General features: G+C 44.6%; 3 protein-coding genes and 1 pseudogene across 3 annotated transcripts; 1 reads left to right on the top strand and 3 right to left on the bottom strand.

The window, feature by feature from the left end:
* Positions 1-986: 986 nt before the first annotated feature.
* Positions 987-4,162, bottom strand: LOC129097075 (extracellular calcium-sensing receptor-like). Its single transcript, XM_054605787.1, has 6 exons — positions 3,999-4,162; positions 3,613-3,901; positions 2,640-3,452; positions 2,332-2,559; positions 2,075-2,201; positions 987-1,906 (listed from the first exon to the last, which is right to left on the bottom strand). The coding sequence occupies exons 1-6, from the start codon at positions 4,160-4,162 to the stop codon at positions 987-989; spliced, it is 2,541 nt and encodes an 846-aa protein (XP_054461762.1).
* Positions 4,163-5,138: 976 nt separating this feature from the next.
* LOC129096523 (extracellular calcium-sensing receptor-like) lies at positions 5,139-8,682 on the bottom strand. Its single transcript, XM_054605329.1, has 6 exons — positions 8,489-8,682; positions 7,997-8,294; positions 7,092-7,886; positions 6,736-6,963; positions 6,510-6,633; positions 5,139-6,046 (listed from the first exon to the last, which is right to left on the bottom strand). Exons 1-6 carry the CDS (start codon positions 8,575-8,577, stop codon positions 5,139-5,141), a joined length of 2,442 nt encoding a protein of 813 aa, XP_054461304.1. The 5' UTR covers positions 8,578-8,682.
* A 3,554-nt stretch (positions 8,683-12,236) lies between these two features.
* Positions 12,237-13,874, top strand: LOC129097066 (extracellular calcium-sensing receptor-like). The gene is made up of 4 exons (XM_054605775.1): positions 12,237-12,457; positions 12,541-12,829; positions 12,908-13,663; positions 13,746-13,874. The coding sequence occupies exons 1-4, from the start codon at positions 12,237-12,239 to the stop codon at positions 13,872-13,874; spliced, it is 1,395 nt and encodes a 464-aa protein (XP_054461750.1).
* Positions 13,875-20,890: 7,016 nt separating this feature from the next.
* LOC129097057 (extracellular calcium-sensing receptor-like) lies at positions 20,891-21,868 on the bottom strand (annotated as a pseudogene).
* Positions 21,869-22,734: the final 866 nt, after the last annotated feature.

The raw sequence follows: 22,734 nt of genomic DNA, 5'->3' as shown, positions 1-22,734 counted from the left end.
GTTTGGAAATATCCTTGACATTGCTATGTGTTCAATGTCAGACACGTCAATTCTCGCAGATGTCTCAGTCAAAACTTTATTACAGATTCACGGTCAAGACATTACATTAAATAAATTAAATACAAATGCACAATAAAAACCCATGGTTTAAAATAATATAAATCAGTGTCTTTCAAAGAGACAACTATTGGTACGATTGGTAGCGAGTAGTACTACACCTTCTGTTTGATAAGCCAAAATATTCGTTTTTCAGAGGAATTAAGCCAGTAAATTAATTTATACATGAGATTAGTTAAAATAGTTATTAAGAGTATAAACTATCTACAGTAATATTCTCATAGCATCATTATAAGCTACTGGAAGTCTTTGAAAACTTGTTTTTCTGTAATTTGACCACAAGTGTGCAGTATAGAGTAGTGTAAAATACACTCTGAATAGAGAGAAAAACTCTCTAACCCTTCACTCCATCTCTACATGCATTAAACTTGCATAAGAGAATGTGTGCTTGTTCATAGATTGTGTTGCATGGTTTATACATATGTTTTGAATCCTCTGCCATTTGCTTTGTAATAAATTTATATTTAATTAAATTACAAACACAATATTATAACCAGACAATTTAAAGTCAGGACAGTCTGCTGATCATGACAACACTCTTATTGGCCTTGTTTTTGATATCATGTTCCACATCATACACAGAACTTACGGTAAGGGTCTGCTCAAGACTAGAGTTGGATAGATTTAGGACTAAGATCCATTGCATTCATAATATATTTTCAGTAGAGTATTACCAATCATGCACCCAGTATTACAGGCTTCTGATTAACTGACGCCAACCCGAAATGGAGCTGAGACCATATTGCCCCATTTCAGGGGCCATACCAGTAAACCAGATTCACTGAATTTATTTAGGCATTCCAGATTATATTTTGGTTGTCAAACAGAAAAAATATAATAATAATAATTTTATGTGATTTGGGTAATGGCTAATAACCTATTTCATTATTAGATGTCTTTCCCATTATGTGTTTCTTGGTGTTCTGCTCAGGTCTGAACAAGATAATGTAACATTTTGGCAGAAAAATGCAGAAAAGAAGTCCATAACTTGAAGACAGAATAGCAAATATCTCCACAGCAACAGTGAACTTCCCAGGAGAGCTGACATATGCTGGGATAAAGGTGATCCAGACTGCACAGAATATCAGCATGCTGAAGGTGATGAATTTAGCTTCATTGAAGTTATCAGGCAGCTTTCGTGCCAAAAAAGCAAGTACAAAACATAATACAGCTAGGAGTCCTATATATCCTAACACAGAGCAGAACCCAACAGCTGAGCCAAAATTACACTCTAAGATGATTCGGTCCTTATGGAGCAACATATTATTAAATGGAAAAGGAGGGTTGATTGTAAGCCATAGTATGCAAATAAGAACCTGTATGAGAGTGAAAGCCAGAACACTCAGTCTCTGCTGTGAAGGCCTAAACCATTTCATCATATTACTACCTGGAAGTGTGGCCCTGAAGGCCATTAACACTACTATAGTTTTCCCCAGAACACAGGAGATACAGAGGACAAAAGTGATGCCGAATGCTGTGTGTCGCAACATGCAGGACCACTCAGTGGGCCGGCCTATGAAGGTCAGGGAACACAGGAAACACAGAGTCAAGGAGAAGAGCAGCAGGAAGCTCAGCTCAGAGTTGTTGGCTCGTACTACAGGAGTTTCCTTGTGGCCGTAGAAGACTAGCGTTGTTATCATAGTTAGAAAAACTCCCAGCAGAGAAAATGAGGCTAGCAAAGTTCCCAGAATTTCATCATACGCTAAAAATTCTATTGCTTTGTTGACACAAGTATCTCTCTGCTTGTTGGACCAGTATTCTGGTGGGCATTGCATACAGTGTATTGAGTCTGCAATATAAAGGAAAAAAGTATACAGTGAAATACAGGGTTAAATTGATTTTGTTTTTTTCAGCACTTCTAAAACTGCATTCCGGATTTTCAACCTTTTTCCCTTCATGTCATTAATTGTAATATATTTTATTGCATCTTAAACAAGACATGAAATTGTTTCTTTACCTGTTGAATTGCTGATTTTTCCTGCCGGACAAGGTATGCAATTATAACAGCAGACTGGCTTGCCTTTCTGGAGGACCTTATGAGTTCCTGGGAGACAGCTCTCACTGCAGACGGACACAGGAACCTCCTACACACATAAACACAATTCTTAAACACAATTTGTGAAAAACACAAAATATTATGGACAACATCCATATGAAGGTTTTTACAATTTTCAGTGAACAGTTAAGATGTCCAAACCTCAGTTAATACTTTACCTTAGTCAGCGCATTTCCCCAGACAACTGGGATGTTATTCAAGATAAACTGATGACTCTCTGGAAGAGACGCATCAAAAATGCCAACTGTTACTCCTTCCATGGTTCCTTTGTTTGTTATTTGTAAGTTTACAAGTTCATATCTTGTCGGTGAATCTCCATTACTGTCAAAATAAACTCTTTCTCCTTCCCCAGTAGTGAAATGCACAGTGTTGAGATATTGCAAAACCTAGTGAATAAATTATAGAGAGATTACACAACAGATTCCTGCTACTATTACTCTGTCAAACTGAACTGATGGTTCCTCACCTGCCATGGTTGAATGTGTTTGGTATCAGCACAGCTACCATTTGAAAAAGGCCCTTTACCTTCCTCACATTTAATCAGGTTGTCAAGAGCATGAGCCACTGCGTAAACTGACTTGTACACATTATTTGTGAATCTCAGATCAGACCCATCAGTGAACTTTGATTCAACAGTCTGCAAGCTCTCAAAGCCGTTGCATGGCCTTTTTTGTGTTTCTGCAGTGTCATTCAGAGTGCAGTCAAACACGTCTTCCCAGAAATCTCGGACAAACTGACTGTCAGGAAACTGTGAGGGGTGGAATTGCCTCAGGTGCTCCTCCAGCCCGGGGATCTTAGCTTTGCTGACAGTGAAGCCTAGTGAGCCCACCAGGAGGCTGTGTCCCTCACTGTCAGTCAGAGAGTCATCTGTTATCCAGGCGTCACTGCCAACCCACTGCACTCCTGTAATGTTCTGTTTGTACAACTTTTTTGCCAGCAACTTAATTTCTCTGTGAGACATAAAAGCCATAATCACTTTGGAAGTGGAATGCTTAATGATCTCTATTAATCTCTGCAGGCTGTCAGGAGGATGTGAAGATGAAAATACTTCAGAATACTCAATGCACACTCCGTATTCTTGTGCCGCTTCGATAAATGCAGCAATGCCATTGAGGCCGTATTCGTTTTCCACAGCTAGAGCCCCAATCCAGGTCCAATGAAAGTGCTTGACCAGCTTTGCCAGTGCTCTGCTCTGGTAATAGTCACTGGGAATAGTTCTGAAAAAAGTGGGGTACTTTTTCCTGTTGCTCAGACAGGCACAGGTGGCAAAATGACTGATCTGCAGTTAATTATACAAACATGTTACTGGCAGGGCAAATATTTAAGAATCTTGCATAATGACCATTTAGCTTCATGCTATAGATATTTCCAACCACAAACTTAACACTAAGTTAAAAATACTTCACACTAACTGCAATGACTAATTGTCTATGACTTACCACAGGTATATGAAACCTTCCAACAACTTGTGCAAAGGCAATAGTTGGTCTCGATCCTGAATGTCCCAAGATAGCTTGCACTGTCTCAGATTTATTGCAGTTGTCGTCACTGACTTCTCCCTTTAGTCCGCTCACCAGTGCCAGTGCAGCTCTCAGAATGTCCATAGTTCCACAGTTATCATATATCTTGTAGCCCAGTTTAACATCGGGGAGCAAATCAGTGTTCTTGTTGATCTCATTTATAGCAAATATGACCGCTTGAGCAAATTTAAATTCCCTAAAATTGAAGCTGGGGTGATGAAAGATAAAATGAAATAATGTACCTTTTTCTCAAATGCAATACAAAATGCAATCACACAATTTAAAATAGGCCTAACAATACATACTTGTTGCATTTTCGTACTTCTGGAATTGTCTGAAATGTGTTAATTACATAATCCTGCGCTGTGCGAAATGAAAATATGCCTCCGATTACAAAATCACCATCTTGGGCCAGTTCAGGTTGTTGTGCTGAGCCTTGCAGTCGGCACACAGAGTCTGCCTTTCCCATCAGCACAACCAAGAGGAGCAACCTCAATAACGGCATAGCTCTGCTCTGCTCTTCAGGACAGGCCAATTAGCTCTAATGCCTATGGCAGGGCTTTATACACCTTCAGCAACACAAGGAAAATATTCATGGTTGAACTCATGTCTCAGGAGACATGCCTGTGGATTTTATTCTATGATTTTATAAATGGTTTTAAATGTTGTTTATCCATATACGTAAAATTAAATATATTAGTTAAATATATATATATATATATATATATATATATATGTTTATGTATTTATTTACACTACAAGTAAAAAGACGGACACAATCAATAGAGGGAAGCACCCTATGGCCAAATGGAGAAATCTCTGTAAACTAGCATAGCAAATCAGTAACTCTTAATTGTGAAAAGCATACAACTATACTAACCCAGGTCAAAAATCAGCACTTCCTGCAGAAAGACACATAGTGAATTCCCCCCCAAAACCAGGAACTAGAGCAAAACTAATAGGGAGACACAGCATATAAACATTTAAACAGATACATTTTCTTGCACAAAATTAACAAAATCTTATCAGTTGAACTAAATTAAACAAAATTAAAGATGCGCTGAATAATTAAAATATGAGGTGTGAGTATGTGTAAGGGTTTGACGTTGCTTGAATGTAAAAGTAACTAACTAAGGCAGCATAACTAAACCATACCAGAGAAGGTGCCTAAAGGGAGAAGCATTGAAAGAGAGTGAAAAAGCTGCAGCTGTGCCTGAAGTAATGTTGAAAAGGTTGCTGGGGAAAGGGACAATTTTTGACAACGTTGCTTAGCCTGCTGCCACCGCAACCCTTTTAAAATGAAGCACAACAGTAAAGTTGCGGTAACAGAGCAACAGGGATATGTTGGGTTGGTGAAAGGTTGATGTAATAATATATCTTTATTTTAAAGTCTCAAATATGATGCGCATAAGTGTAAATTTATGTATTAATTTACATTTTCAGAATCATTTTGGTGCCTTCCTCCCCATCATGTTCTTTTTTGTATTCTTCTCAGGTTTCAGTAGGATAATATAACATTTCGGAATAAAAATACAAAAGAGCAGTCCAAAACTAGAAGCCAGAATAGCAAATATTTCCACAGCAACACTGAACTTCCCAGGAGAGCTGATATACGCTGGGATAAAAGTAATCCACACTGCACAGAATATCAGCATGCTAAAGGTGATAAATTTAGCTTCATTGAAATTATCAGGTAGTTTACGGGCCAGAAAAGCAAGAACAAAACATAACATGGCCAGAAGTCCAATGTATCCAAGGACAGCCCAAAAGCCTACAGCTGAACCCAGAGCACATTCTAAGATGATTTTGTCCTTGAATTCCTTAAAATTCTTAAATGGAAAAGGTGGAGAAATTGTTAACCATAGGACACATATGATAATTTGTATAAGAGTGAAACCCAGAACACTGAGTTTCTGCTTTGCAGGCCCAAACCATTTCATCATATTACTACCTGGAAGTGTGGCCCTGAAGGCCATTAGCACCATTATAGTTTTCCCCAGAACACAAGAGATACAGAGGACAAAAGTGATGCCGAATGCTGTGTGTCGCAGCATGCAGGACCACTCAGTGGGCCGGCCTATGAAGGTCAGGGAACACAGGAAACACAGAGTCAAGGAGAAGAGCAGCAGGAAGCTCAGCTCAGAGTTATTGGCCCTAACAATGGGTGTCTTTCTGTATCTGAAGAAAATGAGTGCCACAACATTAGTGATGCATGTTCCAAATAAGGATGCTGCAGTGAGCAGTGCTCCCATAACCTCTTCATATGATAGAAACTCTGCCACCTTCTTCACACAGGCATCTCTTCTCTCATTTGACCAGAACTCAGGGTAGCATTGCACACAGGTGATAGAATCTGAAAAAAACGATATTAAAGCAGGTGTTGGATTTGCTCTGTATATTTGTCTTTTTTTTGTCTCTATTTTGCATATTTTCTCTACATACAAGGCAGACACTAACTACATGAGTACCAAATAACAAATTCATATTTCATATTTTTATGTTTCAATATAAATTATCTAGATTGTACAGTCCAAGATACAGTATAAAGAGTTATTGTCTGTTATTTTTTGTTCATGTGGTTTTATTTCTTAATAACCAAGCATGATATCTTTTTTTAAATGTCAATTCTTAATAATACTGCACAAACACAATTTCACCTTCATCCACTCTGAATGCCTTTATTGCAGAGAGAGAGAATGGCAAATGTCAAAACCTCAGTAGGTGAGACCAAAACTATTTGCATACTCAGGTACCACGAGGAGGTGAGAAATTACTGTAGGCCTTTTTTAATCTTCAACCTGTATAAAATAACCCACCTGTAATGTTGCTTATTTCTCCCTCTGCACATCTTAAACAGTCATAGCAGCAGACAGGCTTTCCTTTTTGGAGAACCTTGCGAGTACCTGGAGGACATTTTTCACTGCAAACTGACAAAGGCACCTGCATGAACAAAACAACTTTGAGAAAGATGTATGGGAAACTATAACAATTAAAATAGACTGCAACAGACTCAACAGCTTCAGTGATAACATTGTATCATACCTGTTGTGAGTTCTGGGCCCAAATCAAAGACTTATTTTGCAGATTCAGCTGTTTGTCAGCAGGTAAAGATGCATCATAAAAACCAACTTTGACAAAGTCCACAATGCCCTTTTCTGTTGGCTGCCAGTTTATAATTTCATACTTTGCAGCTGGGTCTCCATTCTCATTAAAAAAAACCTCATCTCCTTCCTTTGTTTTGAACTGAATCTTTTTCATGACCTGTAAAATCTAAGAAGATATAGGCTTATTGGCTCTACACCACGGTAGAATGAGTGCAATTGTTTATCTTTCAATATGTTGAAATATTTTCCATGTTAAAGTGATTTAACACTAATAATTATCGGTGTTCAACTCACCTTATATGGATCAAGCTTCACTGTGTTGTTGCAGGTTTGGTTACAGTTGAGAATAATATGAAGTGTGTGAGCCACAGCATACACTCCTTTATAGACATTGTTAAAGATTTGCATGAGCGACATATCAGTGAAGCTGTTTTGCACTCCAGTCAGATCTTCATGTCCAGTACATTCTCTCTGATTTCCTGATGATGACTTCGACTGCCTGAACTTACAGCTAAATAATGCTTCCCAAAACTCTGTAAACATTTCATTATTAGATGAATTGAGCGGCTTTACATCCAGCATGAACTCTCTAACGCCACTGACATGGGCTTTGGGGATTGACAGGCCTATGGCACCATCCAGGATGTGATCCCTATCCATTGCTGCAATTTGGGAATCAAATATCCAGCTCTCACTGCCTACCCACTGGTATCCAGTCAAGTTGTGGTGTGACAACTCATGTAATAACACATCCATATCCATGTGCGAGAGGAAAGCAACAATAACCTTTGAAGTGGAAGTCTTGATAATGTCAATTATATTTTGTATTTTGTCTGGTGGATCTGTTCTAAAGAAAGATACAGAGTACTCCAGACAGATGCCCAGCCACTGGGCGGTGTCTGTGAATGTTGCCATGCCATTATTGCCATAATCATCATTTGTTCTAATAGCTCCCACCCAAGTCCAACCAAAATGCTTGACCAACAGGGCCAGGGCTCTGCTCTGGTAGTAGTCACTGGGTATTGTTCTGAGAAAGGATGGGTATTTGGTTTTATCACTGAGACAAGCACAGGTAGCAAAATGGCTGATCTAAAGGAAAAAGAATATCCCAAGATAAAGATATGATATATAATGCTATGACCATCTTAAAGATTTGAATAATTATAATATTGTTTTCACAATACACCAATCTTACTCACCATTGGGATATGAAAGGGTCCGATGACAGTAGCTATAGCCATGCAAGGAGAAGAAGAGGTTTCTCCCATAATGGCCTGCACTTGGGAAAGACTGGTACATGGTGCCTCGGACGGGGCCAATGCCACTTCATTACCATTAGCCAAGGCCAGTGCCACCCTTACACTTCTGGCAATGGAGCCACATGAATCATAAATCTTGTAGCCCAGAGAGATTCCAGGCAGTAGGTCTGTGCTGTTATTGATCTCCTCTACGGCAAAGAGCATAGCCTGAGCAAACTGGAACTCTCTGAAATTCAAACTTGATGCAAACAGTTATACATTGTTGTAATTTTAAATATCCTCGAAATAGAAACAATGGCATAATAAATAAAAGTATTTGATGTTATTAATATACACAATATTTCTCACTTCAAATTTCAAATACTGAAATGCTCAGTTTAACTTCCTCTTAGATATTCTTAAATCAAAATAGATCTATTGAGTATCATTTACCTGGTGCATTGCAGTGGCAGTGGTTTTTGAGTGTAGGTATCCTGTCTGTCTTTCCAGCTGCTGTGGAAAGAGAATATTCCCCCCAACATAATGTCCCCATCCTTATAAAGCTGGGGGCTCTCAGGATCCCCTCTCTGCCTGCACACCAGCTCCTCAGTCTGAGAGAAAGATGCAACCAGCAAGAACTGTAAGAGTGCCCATCCCTGCTCTGGCCACCTCTGTGTGGACGGCATACTGTCTAAGAGAGCTAAACCACTGGTTGGCATCATGTGTGCCCTAATGTTAATTCAAGGCTTGCACTGGTATTTATACATTTTGGTGCAGCATGGCAAATCATAATTGAACAGTGATGTTTCATCTCTGTGGAGTGGGGCAAGAGGAAGGAGGTTCCCTAACCACAAAAAGGCTTTGGGGCCTCACCAAACATGAGAAGTATGAAAGTTGAAACCTGGCAAACTACAAATGACCATCCATTCCATCTCGGCAGATTCTCAGAAAAGATCATCTGTCGCCCATCTCCGCTGCAGAACAATAAGATCCCTTGTCCCCCATCTTGCCCATCCATATCTTCCAGATCACCAGTTGGCCTTCTCTGCCGAAGCCCAGCAAGATCATCAGTCGGCTGACCACCTGTGGGTTCCTGCTCCGCTACTCTTCAGTCTCTAGGCCGCCCACCTGAGCTTTTCTGCCCTGCTGTCCAAGCCTCCACTCTCCAAACAATCTATATTTATTGTTTTTTTCCCTATGTAATGTAACCGTTTATGCTTTTTATGGGAGGCTAATCCAAAAATATGTATATCTTTTGTTTCCAAATTAGCTGAGGTTCTCCACAATCTTTCCACGTGACAACTGCAGTAATACTCTACAAGGTACTAGAACCACTGTTTTAATAATGTACTTTCAACTTTGTGGCAGTTTGGTTGGAAGACTGACAGAACCCTGACCTCAACCCAATCAAACAACTTTTGGTAGAACTGAAAAACAGACTGAGCCAGGAGGTATAACCCAACATCAGTGCCAAACATAGTCTATTTCTACTTCTAACACACAGCTGAATGGGAGGAAATCCCTGCATCAAACTTTAGAATATTATCTGGTATAGTGTATAGAGTGTTGCAGCTGCATTTAAATGATCATGATTTTGGATGGAATTGCTCAGAGCGATATGCTCAACAGTCATACAGGTGTGTAATGTTTGGGTAATCACATAATTTGGCCATGTCATGTAGAAAGATAGATAGATCATCTTTAATGTGCAAACACACTTTTGCAGGAAAAACAGGAACATAGTGAAAACAGGCAGAGGCTGCAAGGTTGGGTCCTTTCTTCCCTTTTTTTTCTTGTTGTGGTTTACTTGAAGTGAGCCAAATATTTAGCCATTATGCCGCCCCTGCGACAAATGGTTATTTGTAGTATTCATTTGTACTAGCCATCACAGTTTGCAAACTTGTTGTGCTTCAAAATCGAGTAGATCTAGAAAAGATAGCTCTCATTATCCATGTAATATTCATTGTAAAGTTATTTTCTAAGCTAAACTGTGTATTTTAGGAATGGGTCTGATATCTTACTGGATGTTTTCTTTAACCATTAAGCAGATCAAACTGATTTATCTTTCCATGGTTTGAATACAATGAACTTGAGGACGAAATGTCTTTATTTGTCATATTCAAACTTCATTGAAGTTTGTTGAGTTCAATACGCAAAGTTATGGTTAAATGTTTCAGGTCACTGTTTTGACAAAGGCCTAATGTTCTCCAGTAGAGATCCTTAGTGGATAATGTTGCAACAGCCCTGACGGTAAGTTTCCAGTGTAAACTGAGGGGACAGGTGTGGTGTGGAGGAAGACTGGAGACATTGTGAACTCTGGAGGGAGTTTATTTGTTTGTCAGAATGCTTGTAAGTGGGAAAAGCCTGAGGTGTAAGTCATGGTCAGGCCTAAGGCATCTGCACTTCACCACATGTGTTCAAATCCTCCCCCAAAGGACATACCCTCTGGAGAGGTCGAAAGTGTTTCATAAACTAACAGTCATCTCTACAGACATACAAACAACAATTTATTTTTAATCAAAGAGGACCTAAGAGGCATATCAGCTGGCTATTAACATCCCTTTGACTGAAAAATAACAATAACACCAAATTAAATATCACATGGTCGGATGATTTTCTAAATCAGGTGTGCTAAATTGTTTATTTTGATCAGTTGTCAAAAGTGTAACTTTAATTCCCTTATCCAAATGCAGAATACACTAAAAGTGATGTGACATGTATGGTAAAGTAATAGATATTAAATATAAATGTGACAAAATCATTTAACAGTAAGTTATGGATGAAGATGATCATTATGTAAAATACACAAATGATATAGATATAGTTGAAAAAAAAAGAAAGAAAGAGAGAAAGAGACAGAATAAAGGAAAAATAAACCCACATTTGTAATATATTCAAGATGTTGGATTACATTTTTTGTTGGTATTTGCATCAAATGTCAATACACTGTCTTAACTGATTGCACAAAACAGAATCATTTTTCAGGAAATTAAGTTCATACTCTTCCTCACCTGCATGACCTGTTCATCACATGTTTAAAACTATAATATACTGGTAGTTGTTTTCAATAAGCCTAATTACTCCTAACTCGACTAGCTAAGCATTTAAATAAACCATATATTTTGTATACAGTACATACAATTTGAAATTTTTATTAAAATACATTGCAAGATTAACAATTTGCATCAAAACACAGACAAAATGTGTCATAGAGATACTTCGAAGACTGCATCCCAATTTAAGAAATTGTATTATTTAGTTTTGAATTGTTTCAGTTATTTTTTTCCAGCAACGACAGTGGGAGAAGCAGATTATATTCATGAAAAATATTCATGTGTAAAATATAATCAACATACTCTAGGAGCTCTGGCTTCCACCATAATTGTCATCATTGCAAGTACAGATGTATTGTAAGAAAGATATACTGTAGTTAGAGCATCCAAAGAAAAAGTAACAGTTATGCGGAATGGCCCTTTTCTGATTATTTCATATATATTACAATGTAAAGTTGGATACTGTGAAGCTAATATTGTTTTTTATATCTTTTTTTTCTACACTGTGTGAAAGTGTAATCTATAAGAATTAATTCTATTTGATAACTTTGTGGCTACACGGTGGTGTAGTGGTTAGCACTGTCGCCTCACAGCAAGAGGGGCCCGGGTTCAATTCCTGGGCTGGACAACCTTCTGTGTGGAGTTTGCATGTTCTCCCCGTGTCAACGTCGGTTCTCTCCGGGTTCTCCGGCTTCCTCCCACAGTCCAAAGACATGCAGCTTAGGTGCCCGTAGGTGTGAATGTGAGTGTGAATGGTTGTTTGTCTCTATATGTCAGCCCTGTGATAGACTGGCGACCTGTCCAGGGTGTACCCTGCCTTCACCCATTGACAGCTGGGATCGGCTCCAGCACCCCTGCGACCCTTAACTGGATAAGCAGGTTACGGAAGATGGATAGATGGATGGATGATAACTTTGTCATATGTTGTTTACAGAGAACTACTTCTGCAAAGTAACTAGTAACACGTGCCATGACACAATTTTTTCATACAAAAAAATCATGGACCCAATCAAGTCTGTCTTATCGCACTTATCTCTGATTGGTTGTTCAGAGGCCAGTGACCCCTAGATATTAAAATGTCACATTTAAGATGCTTTGATCCCAACCTGGCTGGGTCGCTCTGCACTGTCAGGATTTGGGAGTGGAAAATGTCACAAGTGATAGTAGGGCTGCTTTTCTCTTGGCATCTGTTGGCATTTGGAGCAGTGAAGGAGGAAGCTCCTTTCTGTCAGATCCTGGGGAGTCCAGAGTTTCCTCTGCTGTCTAAGGAGGGAGATGTCATGATTGGGGGAGCCTTTTCCATCCACAGCAAAATCACACAACCTCCACTTTCCTTTACAGAGAAACCATCACGTCTCATATGTTCCAGGTAATTTTGAGCTTTGTATAAAAATATGTCCTAATGAGTTCTGTCACAGTGAACAAAGTTTAATTTTGCTCGTTTTGTCTCAGTGTGAACCTCAGGGAGTTTCGATTTGCCCAGACAATGATTTTTGCAATCCAAGAAATAAACAAAAGCAAATATCTTCTTCCCAATGTTTCAATTGGATACCGTATTTATGACAACTGTGGCTCAACATCATCCTCAATGCGTGCTGTGATGGCCCTGAAGAACGGTGATGAGTGGACTGTGAGAAAGAGCTGTTCAGGACAATCAGCTGTTCACGCTATAATCGGGGAGTCTGAGTCCTCTTCAACCATTGTCCTGACACGTACTACTGGACCTTTCAAAATACCTGTGGTAAGAGCAATGTTTGTGTATCAGTGTATAATATGGGCAAATTCTTCTTATTCGTTCCCTTTCTTTGTGTATTTTCAGATAAGTCATTCAGCTACTTGTGAGTGTTTGAGCAATAGGAAGGAGTATCCCTCTTTCTTTCGAACCATTGCCAGTGATCTCTACCAAAGTCGAGCTCTTGCCCAGATGGTCAAGCACTTTGGCTGGACCTGGGTCAGGGCAGTCAACAGTGACAGTGACTATGGCAACAACGGCATGGCCATCTTCCTTGCTGCAGCCAAGGAGGAAGGAGTGTGTGTGGAGTATACAGAGAAATATCACCGGGCAGAACCAGAAAAACTCATGAAAGTTGTAGAAGTGATCCGAATGAGCACTGCCCGGGTCATTGTTGGTTTCCTGGCCCACGTAGAGATGAACAACCTTCTGGAGAAGTTAAGTCTGCACAACATCACAGGCCTGCTGTTTATTGGTGTGGAGGCCTGGATCACTGCTGACAGCCTCGTGACTCCCACCAGCTTTAGTGTGCTAGGAGGTTCACTGGGTTTTGCTGTGCAAAAGGCCAACATCAGTGGCCTGGATGATTTCTTAATCAAAGATTTCTGGGGGACAGAGTTTCAGTGTAAGGAGACAAACGGTGACACCAATGCAGAAACAGCAACATGCAAAGAAAACCAGGATCTAATTGAGTTTAAAGACAATGATGATGATGTTGCAGAGCTGCGATACTCCAGTAACATTTACAAAGCTATCTATGCTGTGGCCCATTCACTGCACAGCCTTTTAAAATGCTCAGAAAGTCAGGGGTGTGACAGGATGATAAAGGTTACTCCTTGGCAGGTAAAAAGGAGAGATTACTGAACGATTTCTTAATTTGCTTTCTTCGGTTATATGTTGACAAATTGTCCTACTATTTTTTAAGGTAGTGGAGTCTTTGGAGCAGGTCAATTTTACCATTAACAACGGAGACCGGGTGTGGTTTGACAGCACTGGAGCAGCTGTGGCTAAGTATGAGGTGGTGAACTGGCAGCGTGGATCAGATGACACATGAAAATCACAAACAGGATTGGTGACAATGGGCAGCCCTGGCGGAGGCCAACACGCACTGGGAACAAACTCGACTTTGTGCCGAGTATCCGGACACAGCTCTCACTTTGGTCATACAAGGACCGAATGGCTCGTAGTAACGAACCAGGTACCCCATATTCCCGCAGTACCCCCCACAGGACTCCCCGAGGGACACGGTCAAAGGCCTTCTCCAAGTCCACAAAACACATGTAGACTGGATGAGCAAACTCCCATGTACCCTCCAACAGACCTGCAAGGGTAAAGAGTTGGTCCGCTGTTCCATGTCCAGGACAGAATCCGCATTGCTCCTCCTGAATCTGAGGTTCGACAATCGGACGGAGCCTCCTTTCCAGCACCCTGGAGTAAACTTTCCCGGGGAGGCTGAGCAGTGTGATACCCCTATAATTGGAGCACACTCTCCGGTCCCCCTTTTTGAAAATGGGAACCACCACCCCGGTCTGCAACTCTACAGGCACTGTACCCGACTTCCACGCGACAGTGAAGAGACGTGTCAACCAAGACAGTCCAACAATGTCCAGAGCCTTTAGCATCTCTGGTCGAATCTCATCCACTCCTGGCGCTTTGCCGCTGAAGAGCTTTTTAGCTACCTCAACGACCTCCGCCAGGCATATGGACGAGACTTCCCCTGAGTCTTCAGACTCTGCCTCTTCCACAGAGGACGTGTTGGTCGGGTTCAGGAGTTCCTCAAAGTGGTCTTTCCACCGTTCGACAATATCCCCAGTCCGGGTCTGCAGTTCTCCCCCCCTGCTGAGCACAGCCTGGAAAAGCCCTGTTTCCCCTTTCTGAGTCGTCTCACGGTTTGCCAGAACTTCCTTGAGGCCATTCGAAAGTCCTTCTCCATGGCCTCGCCGAACTCCTCCCACACCCGGGTTTTTGCCTCAGCAACCGCCGCAGCTGCAGCCCTTCTGGCCAACCGGTACCTGCCTGCTGATTCAGGAGACCCCTCGGCCAACCAAGCCCGAAAGGCCTCCTTCTTCAGCTTGACGGCCTCCTTCACCGCTGGTGTCCACCAGCGGGTTCTTGGATTGCCGCCACGACAGGCACCAATCGCCTTCCGACCACAACTCCTAGCAGCAGCTTCCACAATGGAGGATTTGAACATGGCCCACTCGGATTCCATGTCCCCAGCCTCCCCCAGGATGCAAGAGAAATTATTCCGTAGGTGGGAGTTGAAGACCTTGCGGACAGGATCCTCAGCCAGACGTTCCCAGTTCACCCTCACTACACGTTTGGGTTTACCGGGTCTGTCCGGCAGCCTCCCCCGCCACCTGATCCAACTCACCACCAGGTGGTGATCAGTTGACAGCTCTGCTCCTCTCTTCACCCGAGTGTTCAAGACATACGGCCGCAGGTCTGATGACACAACTACAAAGTCGATCATAGACCTTTGGCCTAGGGTGTTCTGGTACCAAGTACACTTATGAACCTCCCTATGCTCAAACATGGTGTTTGTTATGGACAGTCCATGACTAGCACAGAAGTCCAACAACAAAGCACCACTCGGGTTCAGATCGGGCAGGCCGTTCCTCCCAATCACACCCCTCCAGGTTTCTCCATCGTTACCCACGTGAGCGTTGAAGTCTCCCAGAAGAACTATGGAGTCCCCAGTCGGCACCCTTTCCAGAACACCACCCAAGGACTCCAAGAAGGCCGCGTACTCCGAACTGCCGTTTGGTGCATGGTCGCCTCTCTGCGATTCCCAGTCGCAGAGAGGCGACCCTCTCGTTCTCCGGGGAGAACTCCAGAACAGCGGCGCTCAGCCGGGGGCTTGTGAGTATCCCCACACCCGCCCGGCGCCTCTCACCCTGGGCAACTCCGGAAAAGGAAAAAGTACAGCCCCTCTCCAGGAGTTTGGTTCCAGAACCGGTGTTATTGCATCTTAAACAAGACATGAAATTGTTTCTTTACCTGTTGAATTGCTGATTTTTCCTGCCGGACAAGGTATGCAATTATAACAGCAGTCTGGCTTGCCTTTCTGGAGGACCTTATGAGTTCCTGGGAGACAGCTCTCACTGCAGACGGACACAGGAACCTCCTACACACATAAACACAATTCTTAAACACAATTTGTGAAAAACACAAAATATTATGGACAACATCCATATGAATGTTCAGCCGACTCTCGACTACCGTAGGTTCTCCCCAACACAGATACGGCTTCAGCAGGTAAGTTTAACAAAGGTATATTTATTTATTTCAAAATACAACACAACATGCGGACCGTCGTGCGCTCCGCTTCGCTGCCCGGCTTCTCGGGCGCACTCGGTCCACCGTTCCCGGAACGCCACCACTCTGATGGCTTTACGCTCTCGCTTAGTCCTCGTTCCGCGTGTGTGACTGTTCTCCTTCTAGAACTCCAGTCTGCTCCTGCTTAAGTAGATTTGGCATAATTATCACCACATTACAGCTGTGTTGATTGAACTCACCACGGCACTGTTCCCATGAACCACTCCCACACCTCTCTCCCCTGCAGCTGAGCGCAGACCACGCCCACTGCCACACACCTCCACCGCCCGACTTAGGCCGGGGAGCCGTCCGGCCTAGCCTACTCCCCCCACCTGTGAGCGGGAAAGGAAGTCTGCCACAGCCATCTGCACCCCCGGCCTATGGACCACTTTGAATTTAAAAGGCTGCAACGCCAGATACCACCGAGTGATCGGGCGTTGGCATCCTTCATGCGGTGGAGCCACTGTAGAGGGGCATGGTCCGAATAGAGGGTGAATGGGTCGTCCCAGGAGGTAGTAACGCAGGGCATCGACCGCCCACCGGATCGCCAGGCCTTCCTTCTCCACTGTGCTGTAGCGAGACTCCCTCTCGGACAGCTTCCGGCTGATGTAAAGCACTGGGCGGTCGATCCTCTGCACCTCCTGGGACAAAACGGCCCCCAGCCCCCTGTTCGAGGCATCAGTCTGCAGGATAAAAGGGAGAGAGAAGTTAGGTGTGTGGAGAAGAGGTTCCCCACAGAGGGCCTGTTTTACCCTCTCAAGCACCAGCTGGCACTGCTCCATCCACTGGACCGGATCTGAGGCACCCTTTCGAGTCAGGTCAGTCAGGGGGCTGGTTAGGTCGGCGAAGTTGGGGATGAACCGCCGGTAATACCCTGCCAGCCCCAAGAACCGCCTCACCTCTTTTTTGGTCTTGGGCCTCGGGCAGGCTGCAATCGCTGCTGTCTTGTCGACCTGGGGACGAACCTGCCCTCCACCCAAGTGGTACCCCAGATACCGTACCTCCCTCCGTCCAACCGCACACTTCTTCGGGTTGGCGGTGAGCCCAGCCTGTCTCATAGATTCAAGCACAGCGGACACCCGCTGCATGTGCTCCGCCCAGCTGTTGCTGTGGATGATAACATCATCCAGGTAGGCGGCAGCATAAGCAGCGTGTGGACGCAGTACCCGGTCCATGAGACGTTGGAATGTGGCTGGGGCACCGAACAGCCCGAAAGGAAGTGTGACGAATTGGTACAATCCATACGGAGTGGAGAAAGCCGTCTTTTCCCTGGACTCTGGAGACAAGGGAATCTGCCAGTAGCCCTTGGTCAGATCCAGTGTCGTGAAAAACTGAGCCGTGCCGAGCCGGTCCAGGAGCTCGTCGACCCGGGGCATTGGATAGGCATCAAACCGTGACTCGTCATTCACCTTGCGGTAGTCCCACAGAACCGTATAGACCCATCCTTCTTGACAACCAGAACAATGGGGCTACACCAGGCACTATTGGACTCTTCTATTACCCCCATCTCCAGCATACCTTTCAATTCTTTCTGAACTACCTTTCTTTTGTGTTCAGGCAACCGATAAGGCCGTGATCGTACTGTCACGCCTGGGCGAGTTTCAACATGGTGTTGTATAAGGTTGGTGCGTCCTGGCAGAGGGGAGAACACATCAGCAAAGCGCTGCTGCAACGCAGCCACATCTGCTCTCTGGGACTGAGTGAGATGGTCTTCACAACGGAGCGAGGCTGGATTGGTGGAATTTGGCACCTCAGGCCCCAACTCATCCCTCTCTTTCACGGTAGTCACCAGAGAAACAGGCTCTGCCTCTCTCCATGCTTTGAGGAGGTTGAGGTGGTAAATTTGTGTTGCCCCTCCCCTGTCAGAATGCACAACCTCATAGTCTACATCGCCCACTCGCTGTGTGACCACAAAGGGCCCTTGCCACTTAGCGAGCAGTTTGGAGCTGGAAGAGGGAAGTAATACAAGTACTTTATCTCCCGGTGCAAATTGTCTCAGCCTAGCCCCTCTGTTGTACAGGCGTTGTTGACGCTCCTGGGCCCTGAGCAAATTCTCCCGTGAACATTGCCCCAGTGTGTGGAGTTTTGCTCTCAGGTCCAGGACGTATTGAATCTCGTTTTTGCTTGGGCTCGGACCCTCCTCCCAGTTTTCCTTAACTAGGTCCAGAACCCCACATGGTTTTCTGCCAAACAGCAGCTCAAAGGGAGAAAATCCTGTGGAGGCCTGGGGCACCACCCGCACTGCAAACAACAGAGGGTCAAGCCACTTATCCCAATTTCCGACATCATCGTGTATGAACTTACGGATCATGGACTTCAAGATTTTTTTCAGGCGCTCAACAAGGCCATCGGTCTGTGGGTGGTAAACGCTAGTCCGAATTGCCTTGGCGCCCAATAACCCGTATAGTTCCCTTAATGTGCGTGACATAAACGAGGTGCCCTGGTCGGTCAGAATCTCTTTCGGGATTCCAACTCGGGAGATGACCTGAAACAGTGCCTGCGCAACACTCTTTGCAGAGATAGTGCACAGCGGCACTGCTTCCGGATATCGCGTTGCGTAGTCCACCAGAACTAACACAAAGCGATATCCTCGAGTGCTCCGGTGAAATGGCCCGATGAGGTCCATGCCAATGCGCTCAAACGGGACCTCAATTAGTGGCAATGGGGCAACGGGGCTCTTGGGATGGCCGGTTGGTTTACCAGTTGGCATTCAGGGCAAGAGGCACACCAACGGCGCACAACTCCCCGAATCCCAGGCCAATAGAATCGGGCCATTATCCGGTCTAGTGTTTTGTCATACCCCATGTGACCAGCCATTGGGTTATAGTGAGCCGCCCGGAAAACCATTTCCCATCGGCTTTCCGGCACCAACAATTGGGTAATATCTTCACCAGTCTGAGTGTCACGACTCACTCTATACAGTCTATCCCTAACCAATGAAAAGTGTGGGTATGTCGGTGGTGTGTCAGGGTGTACCATGTGACCATCAATTTGTATCACTTGGTCGAAGGCAAAGTGTAGAGTATTGTCACGAGACTGCTCCAGTGGAAAATCTTCCATGGAGTGTATTTCGGGAACCTGCGGGGCCCCTTGTGAGGGCACCACCGGTTCCCCCTCCCCTTCAGCAGCATCGGACAACCTCGCATCACCACTGAGCACAGCACACATCCCACATGTCCCTGCCGGTCGCGATCGCACACCCACACATTGCCCCACTAACATATGGAACCCAGACCAATCCGTGCCTAAAATCAGTGGGTGTGCAAGGCGGGAGCTAACCGCAGCCCTAATTCTATGCGTTTTGCCCCTGTGTTTAATTTCAACTGACACAACAGGATATCTGTGAACATCCCCATGCACACACCTTATCTCCACCCACTTTGCCTCTACCAACGCCCCGGGCCGAACCAAGTTCTGGTGGACCATGGACTGTGTACAGCCCGAGTCCACCATAGCCTGGTGTACACCCCCTTGAATCCTTACCGGAACGCTGTATGTCCCCCCCGGACCAGAGGAGGGTGCTGGCGGGCCGGCAACCCGGATCACCTGGCCGACCTCCATCAGTGGACATTCTCTGCGGAAGTGACCGGGCTGTCCACACCTCCAACACTCCTGCTCCGACGCCTGAGGGGCCCCCTGTGGGTTGGGAACAGCGCCTGTAGCAGCTGGAGCCTGGCGATGGGAGGAAACAGAGGGAGGGTTATTGCAAGGTTGAAATGAGTGAGCTTGTGGGGGCCGATGGAGGGAGGCTGAGGTGAGGAACTTCCTGCGAGGAGCAGGAGTCGGTCGGACAGGCGCTGATGTCCACCCCTCTGCTCCCTGTCCCCGGGGGTGGACGGCGAGGTGATCCTCCGCGAGGATAATGGCCGCCCCAAGTCCCCAGGTCGGTGGCACCGCACCCATTCCGACGTCCCAGTCGGGAGGCCCTCCACAAACTGTTCAATCGTGATCCTCTCCAGCATCCTCTGCTCCCCATCAGACTCCCCTGGCTGTAGCCACCTGTTAGCCGCGTCCCTCAGCTTCTGGGCATACACGAAAGGACGGTCGGTGGGTGTCCATTTCGTGCCCCGGAACCGGCGACGGTGGTCCTCGGGGGAGAAACCCGTCCTATTAAGGACGGCTTTTTTTATGTCCTGGAAATTTCCCCGCGAGGACGCTGGCAGGCCGAGCGCCGCAGTTTGGGCCTCCCCTGACAGCAAGGGGAGCAGGCGCACGGACCACGCCGCTGCCGGCCACCCGCACGCCGCCGCCGCCCCCTCGAACATCTCCAGGAAGGTCTGTGGGTCGTCTTCCGCGGACATTTTGTGAAGCGCGATTCCCGTGAGCGGTGACGGAGGGGTGGAGCCGCCGCCCCGACCGGGACAGCAGGCTCTCCAGGATCCGGGTCTGCATCTCCGCCTGGCTGTGGAGTGCCTCGATCTGCCGCCGGTTCACCTCTGCCTGTTGCTGGTGCATGGCCGCGATCTCCCCCAGCATCTGGGCCAACGCCGCCACCGGCTGTGTCTGCTGCTCCGTCATCCCAGTGTTGAGGTCCCTCTTCAGGCGCCAGTGTAGCCGACTCTCGACTACCGTAGGTTCTCCCCAACACAGATACGGCTTCAGCAGGTAAGTTTAACAAAGGTATATTTATTTATTTCAAAATACAACACAACATGCGGACCGTCGTGCGCTCCGCTTCGCTGCCTGGCTTCTCGGGCGCACTCGGTCCACCGTTACCGGAACGTCACCACTCTGATGGCTTTACGCTCTCGCTCAGTCCTCGTTCCGCGTGTGTGACTGTTCTCCTTCTAGAACTCCAGTCTGCTCCTGCTTAAGTAGATTTGGCATAATTATCACCACATTACAGCTGTGTTGATTGAACTCACCACGGCACTGTTCCCATGAACCACTCCCACACCTCTCTCCCCTGCAGCTGAGCGCAGACCACGCCCACTGCCACAGAAGGTTTTTACAATTTTCAGTGAACAGTTAAGATGTCCAAACCTCAGTTAATACTTTACCTTAGTCAGCGCATTTCCCCAGACAACTGGGATGTTATTCAAGATAAACTGATGACTCTCTGGAAGAGACGCATCAAAAATGCCAACTGTTACTCCTTCCATGGTTCCTTTGTTTGTTATTTGTAAGTTTACAAGTACATATCTTGTCGGTGAATCTCCATTACTGTCAAAATAAACTCTTTCTCCTTCCCCAGTAGTGAAATGCACAGTGTTGAGATATTGCAAAACCTAGTGAATAAATTATAGAGAGATTACACAACAGATTCCTGCTACTATTACTCTGTCAAACTGAACTGATGGTTTCTCACCTGCCATGGTTGAATGTGTTTGGTATCAGCACAGCTACCATTTGAAAAAGGCCCTTTACCTTCCTCACATTTAATCAGGTTGTCAAGAGCATGAGCCACTGCGTAAACTGACTTGTACACATTATTTGTGAATCTCAGATCAGACCCATCAGTGAACTTTGATTCAACAGTCTGCAAGCTCTCAAAGCCGTTGCATGGCCTTTTTGTGTTTCTGCAGTGTCATTCAGAGCGCAGTCAAACACGTCTTCCCAGAAATCTCGGACAAACTGACTGTCAGGAAACTGTGAGGGGTGGAATTGCCTCAGGTGCTCCTCCAGCCCGGGGATCTTAGCTTTGCTGACAGTGAAGCCTAGTGAGCCCACCAGGAGGCTGTGTCCCTCACTGTCAGTCAGAGAGTTCAGCAACACAAGGAAAATATTCATGGTTGAACTCATGTCTCAGGAGACATGCCTGTGGATTTTATTCTATGATTTTATAAATGGTTTTAAATGTTGTTTATCCATATACGTAAAATTAAATATATTAGTTAAATATTATATATATACGTATATATATATATATATATATATATATATATATATATATATATATATATATATATATATATATATATATATATATATTTATGTATTTATTTACACTACAAGTAAAAGACGGACACAATCAATAGAGGGAAGCACCCTATGGCCAAATGGAGAAATCTCTGTAAACTAGCATAGCAAATCAGTAACTCTTAGCTAGAATTGTGAAAAGCATACAACTATACTAACCCAGGTCAAAAATCAGCACTTCCTGCAGAAAGACACATAGTGAATTCCCCCCCCAAAACCAGGAACTAGAGCAAAACTAATAGGGAGACACAGCATATAAACATTTAAACAGATACATTTTCTTGCACAAAATTAACAAAATGTTATCAGTTGAACTAAATTAAACAAAATTAAAGATGCGCTGAATAATTAAAATATGAGGTGTGAGTATGTGTAAGGGTTTGACGTTGCTTGAATGTAAAAGTAACTAACTAAGGCAGCATAACTAAACCATACCAGAGAAGGTGCCTAAAGGGAGAAGCATTGAAAGAGAGTGAAAAAGCTGCAGCTGTGCCTGAAGTAATGTTGAAAAGGTTGCTGGGGAAAGGGACAATTTTTGACAACGTTGCTTAGCCTGCTGCCACCGCAACCCGAACCTGGATAAATGGATGGACTTTTAAAATGAAGCACAACAGTAAAGTTGCGGTAACAGAGCAACAGGGATATGTTGGGTTGGTGAAAGGTTGATGTAATAATAT

The sequence above is a fragment of the Anoplopoma fimbria genome, chromosome 1 (genome assembly GCF_027596085.1).
Source record: "Anoplopoma fimbria isolate UVic2021 breed Golden Eagle Sablefish chromosome 1, Afim_UVic_2022, whole genome shotgun sequence".
NCBI lineage: Eukaryota > Metazoa > Chordata > Actinopteri > Perciformes > Anoplopomatidae > Anoplopoma > Anoplopoma fimbria.
This window is presented reverse-complemented; position numbering and strand designations above follow the sequence as displayed.

What these genes read in the sequence shown, in the direction of transcription:
- LOC129096523 (XM_054605329.1), bottom strand. Translation starts at nt 8,577, where the DNA reads ATGTTGGGGGGAATATTCTCTTTCCACAGCAGCTGGAAAGACAGACAG. An exon ending in TGAAGCTTGATCCATATAAG is followed by an intron (nt 6,964 to 7,091) that starts GTGAGTTGAACA and finishes ATATCTTCTTAG; the next exon opens with ATTTTACAGGTCATGAAAAA. An exon ending in AGAAATAAGCAACATTACAG is followed by an intron (nt 6,047 to 6,509) that starts GTGGGTTATTTT and finishes CGTTTTTTTCAG; the next exon opens with ATTCTATCACCTGTGTGCAA.
- LOC129097066 (XM_054605775.1), top strand. Translation starts at nt 12,237, where the DNA reads ATGTCACAAGTGATAGTAGGGCTGCTTTTCTCTTGGCATCTGTTGGCA. An exon ending in GACCTTTCAAAATACCTGTG is followed by an intron (nt 12,830 to 12,907) that starts GTAAGAGCAATG and finishes GTGTATTTTCAG; the next exon opens with ATAAGTCATTCAGCTACTTG. An exon ending in TAAAGGTTACTCCTTGGCAG is followed by an intron (nt 13,664 to 13,745) that starts GTAAAAAGGAGA and finishes CTATTTTTTAAG; the next exon opens with GTAGTGGAGTCTTTGGAGCA.
- LOC129097075 (XM_054605787.1), bottom strand. Translation starts at nt 4,162, where the DNA reads ATGGGAAAGGCAGACTCTGTGTGCCGACTGCAAGGCTCAGCACAACAA. An exon ending in GGGGAAATGCGCTGACTAAG is followed by an intron (nt 2,202 to 2,331) that starts GTAAAGTATTAA and finishes TTATGTGTGTAG; the next exon opens with GAGGTTCCTGTGTCCGTCTG. An exon ending in AAAAATCAGCAATTCAACAG is followed by an intron (nt 1,907 to 2,074) that starts GTAAAGAAACAA and finishes TTTATATTGCAG; the next exon opens with ACTCAATACACTGTATGCAA.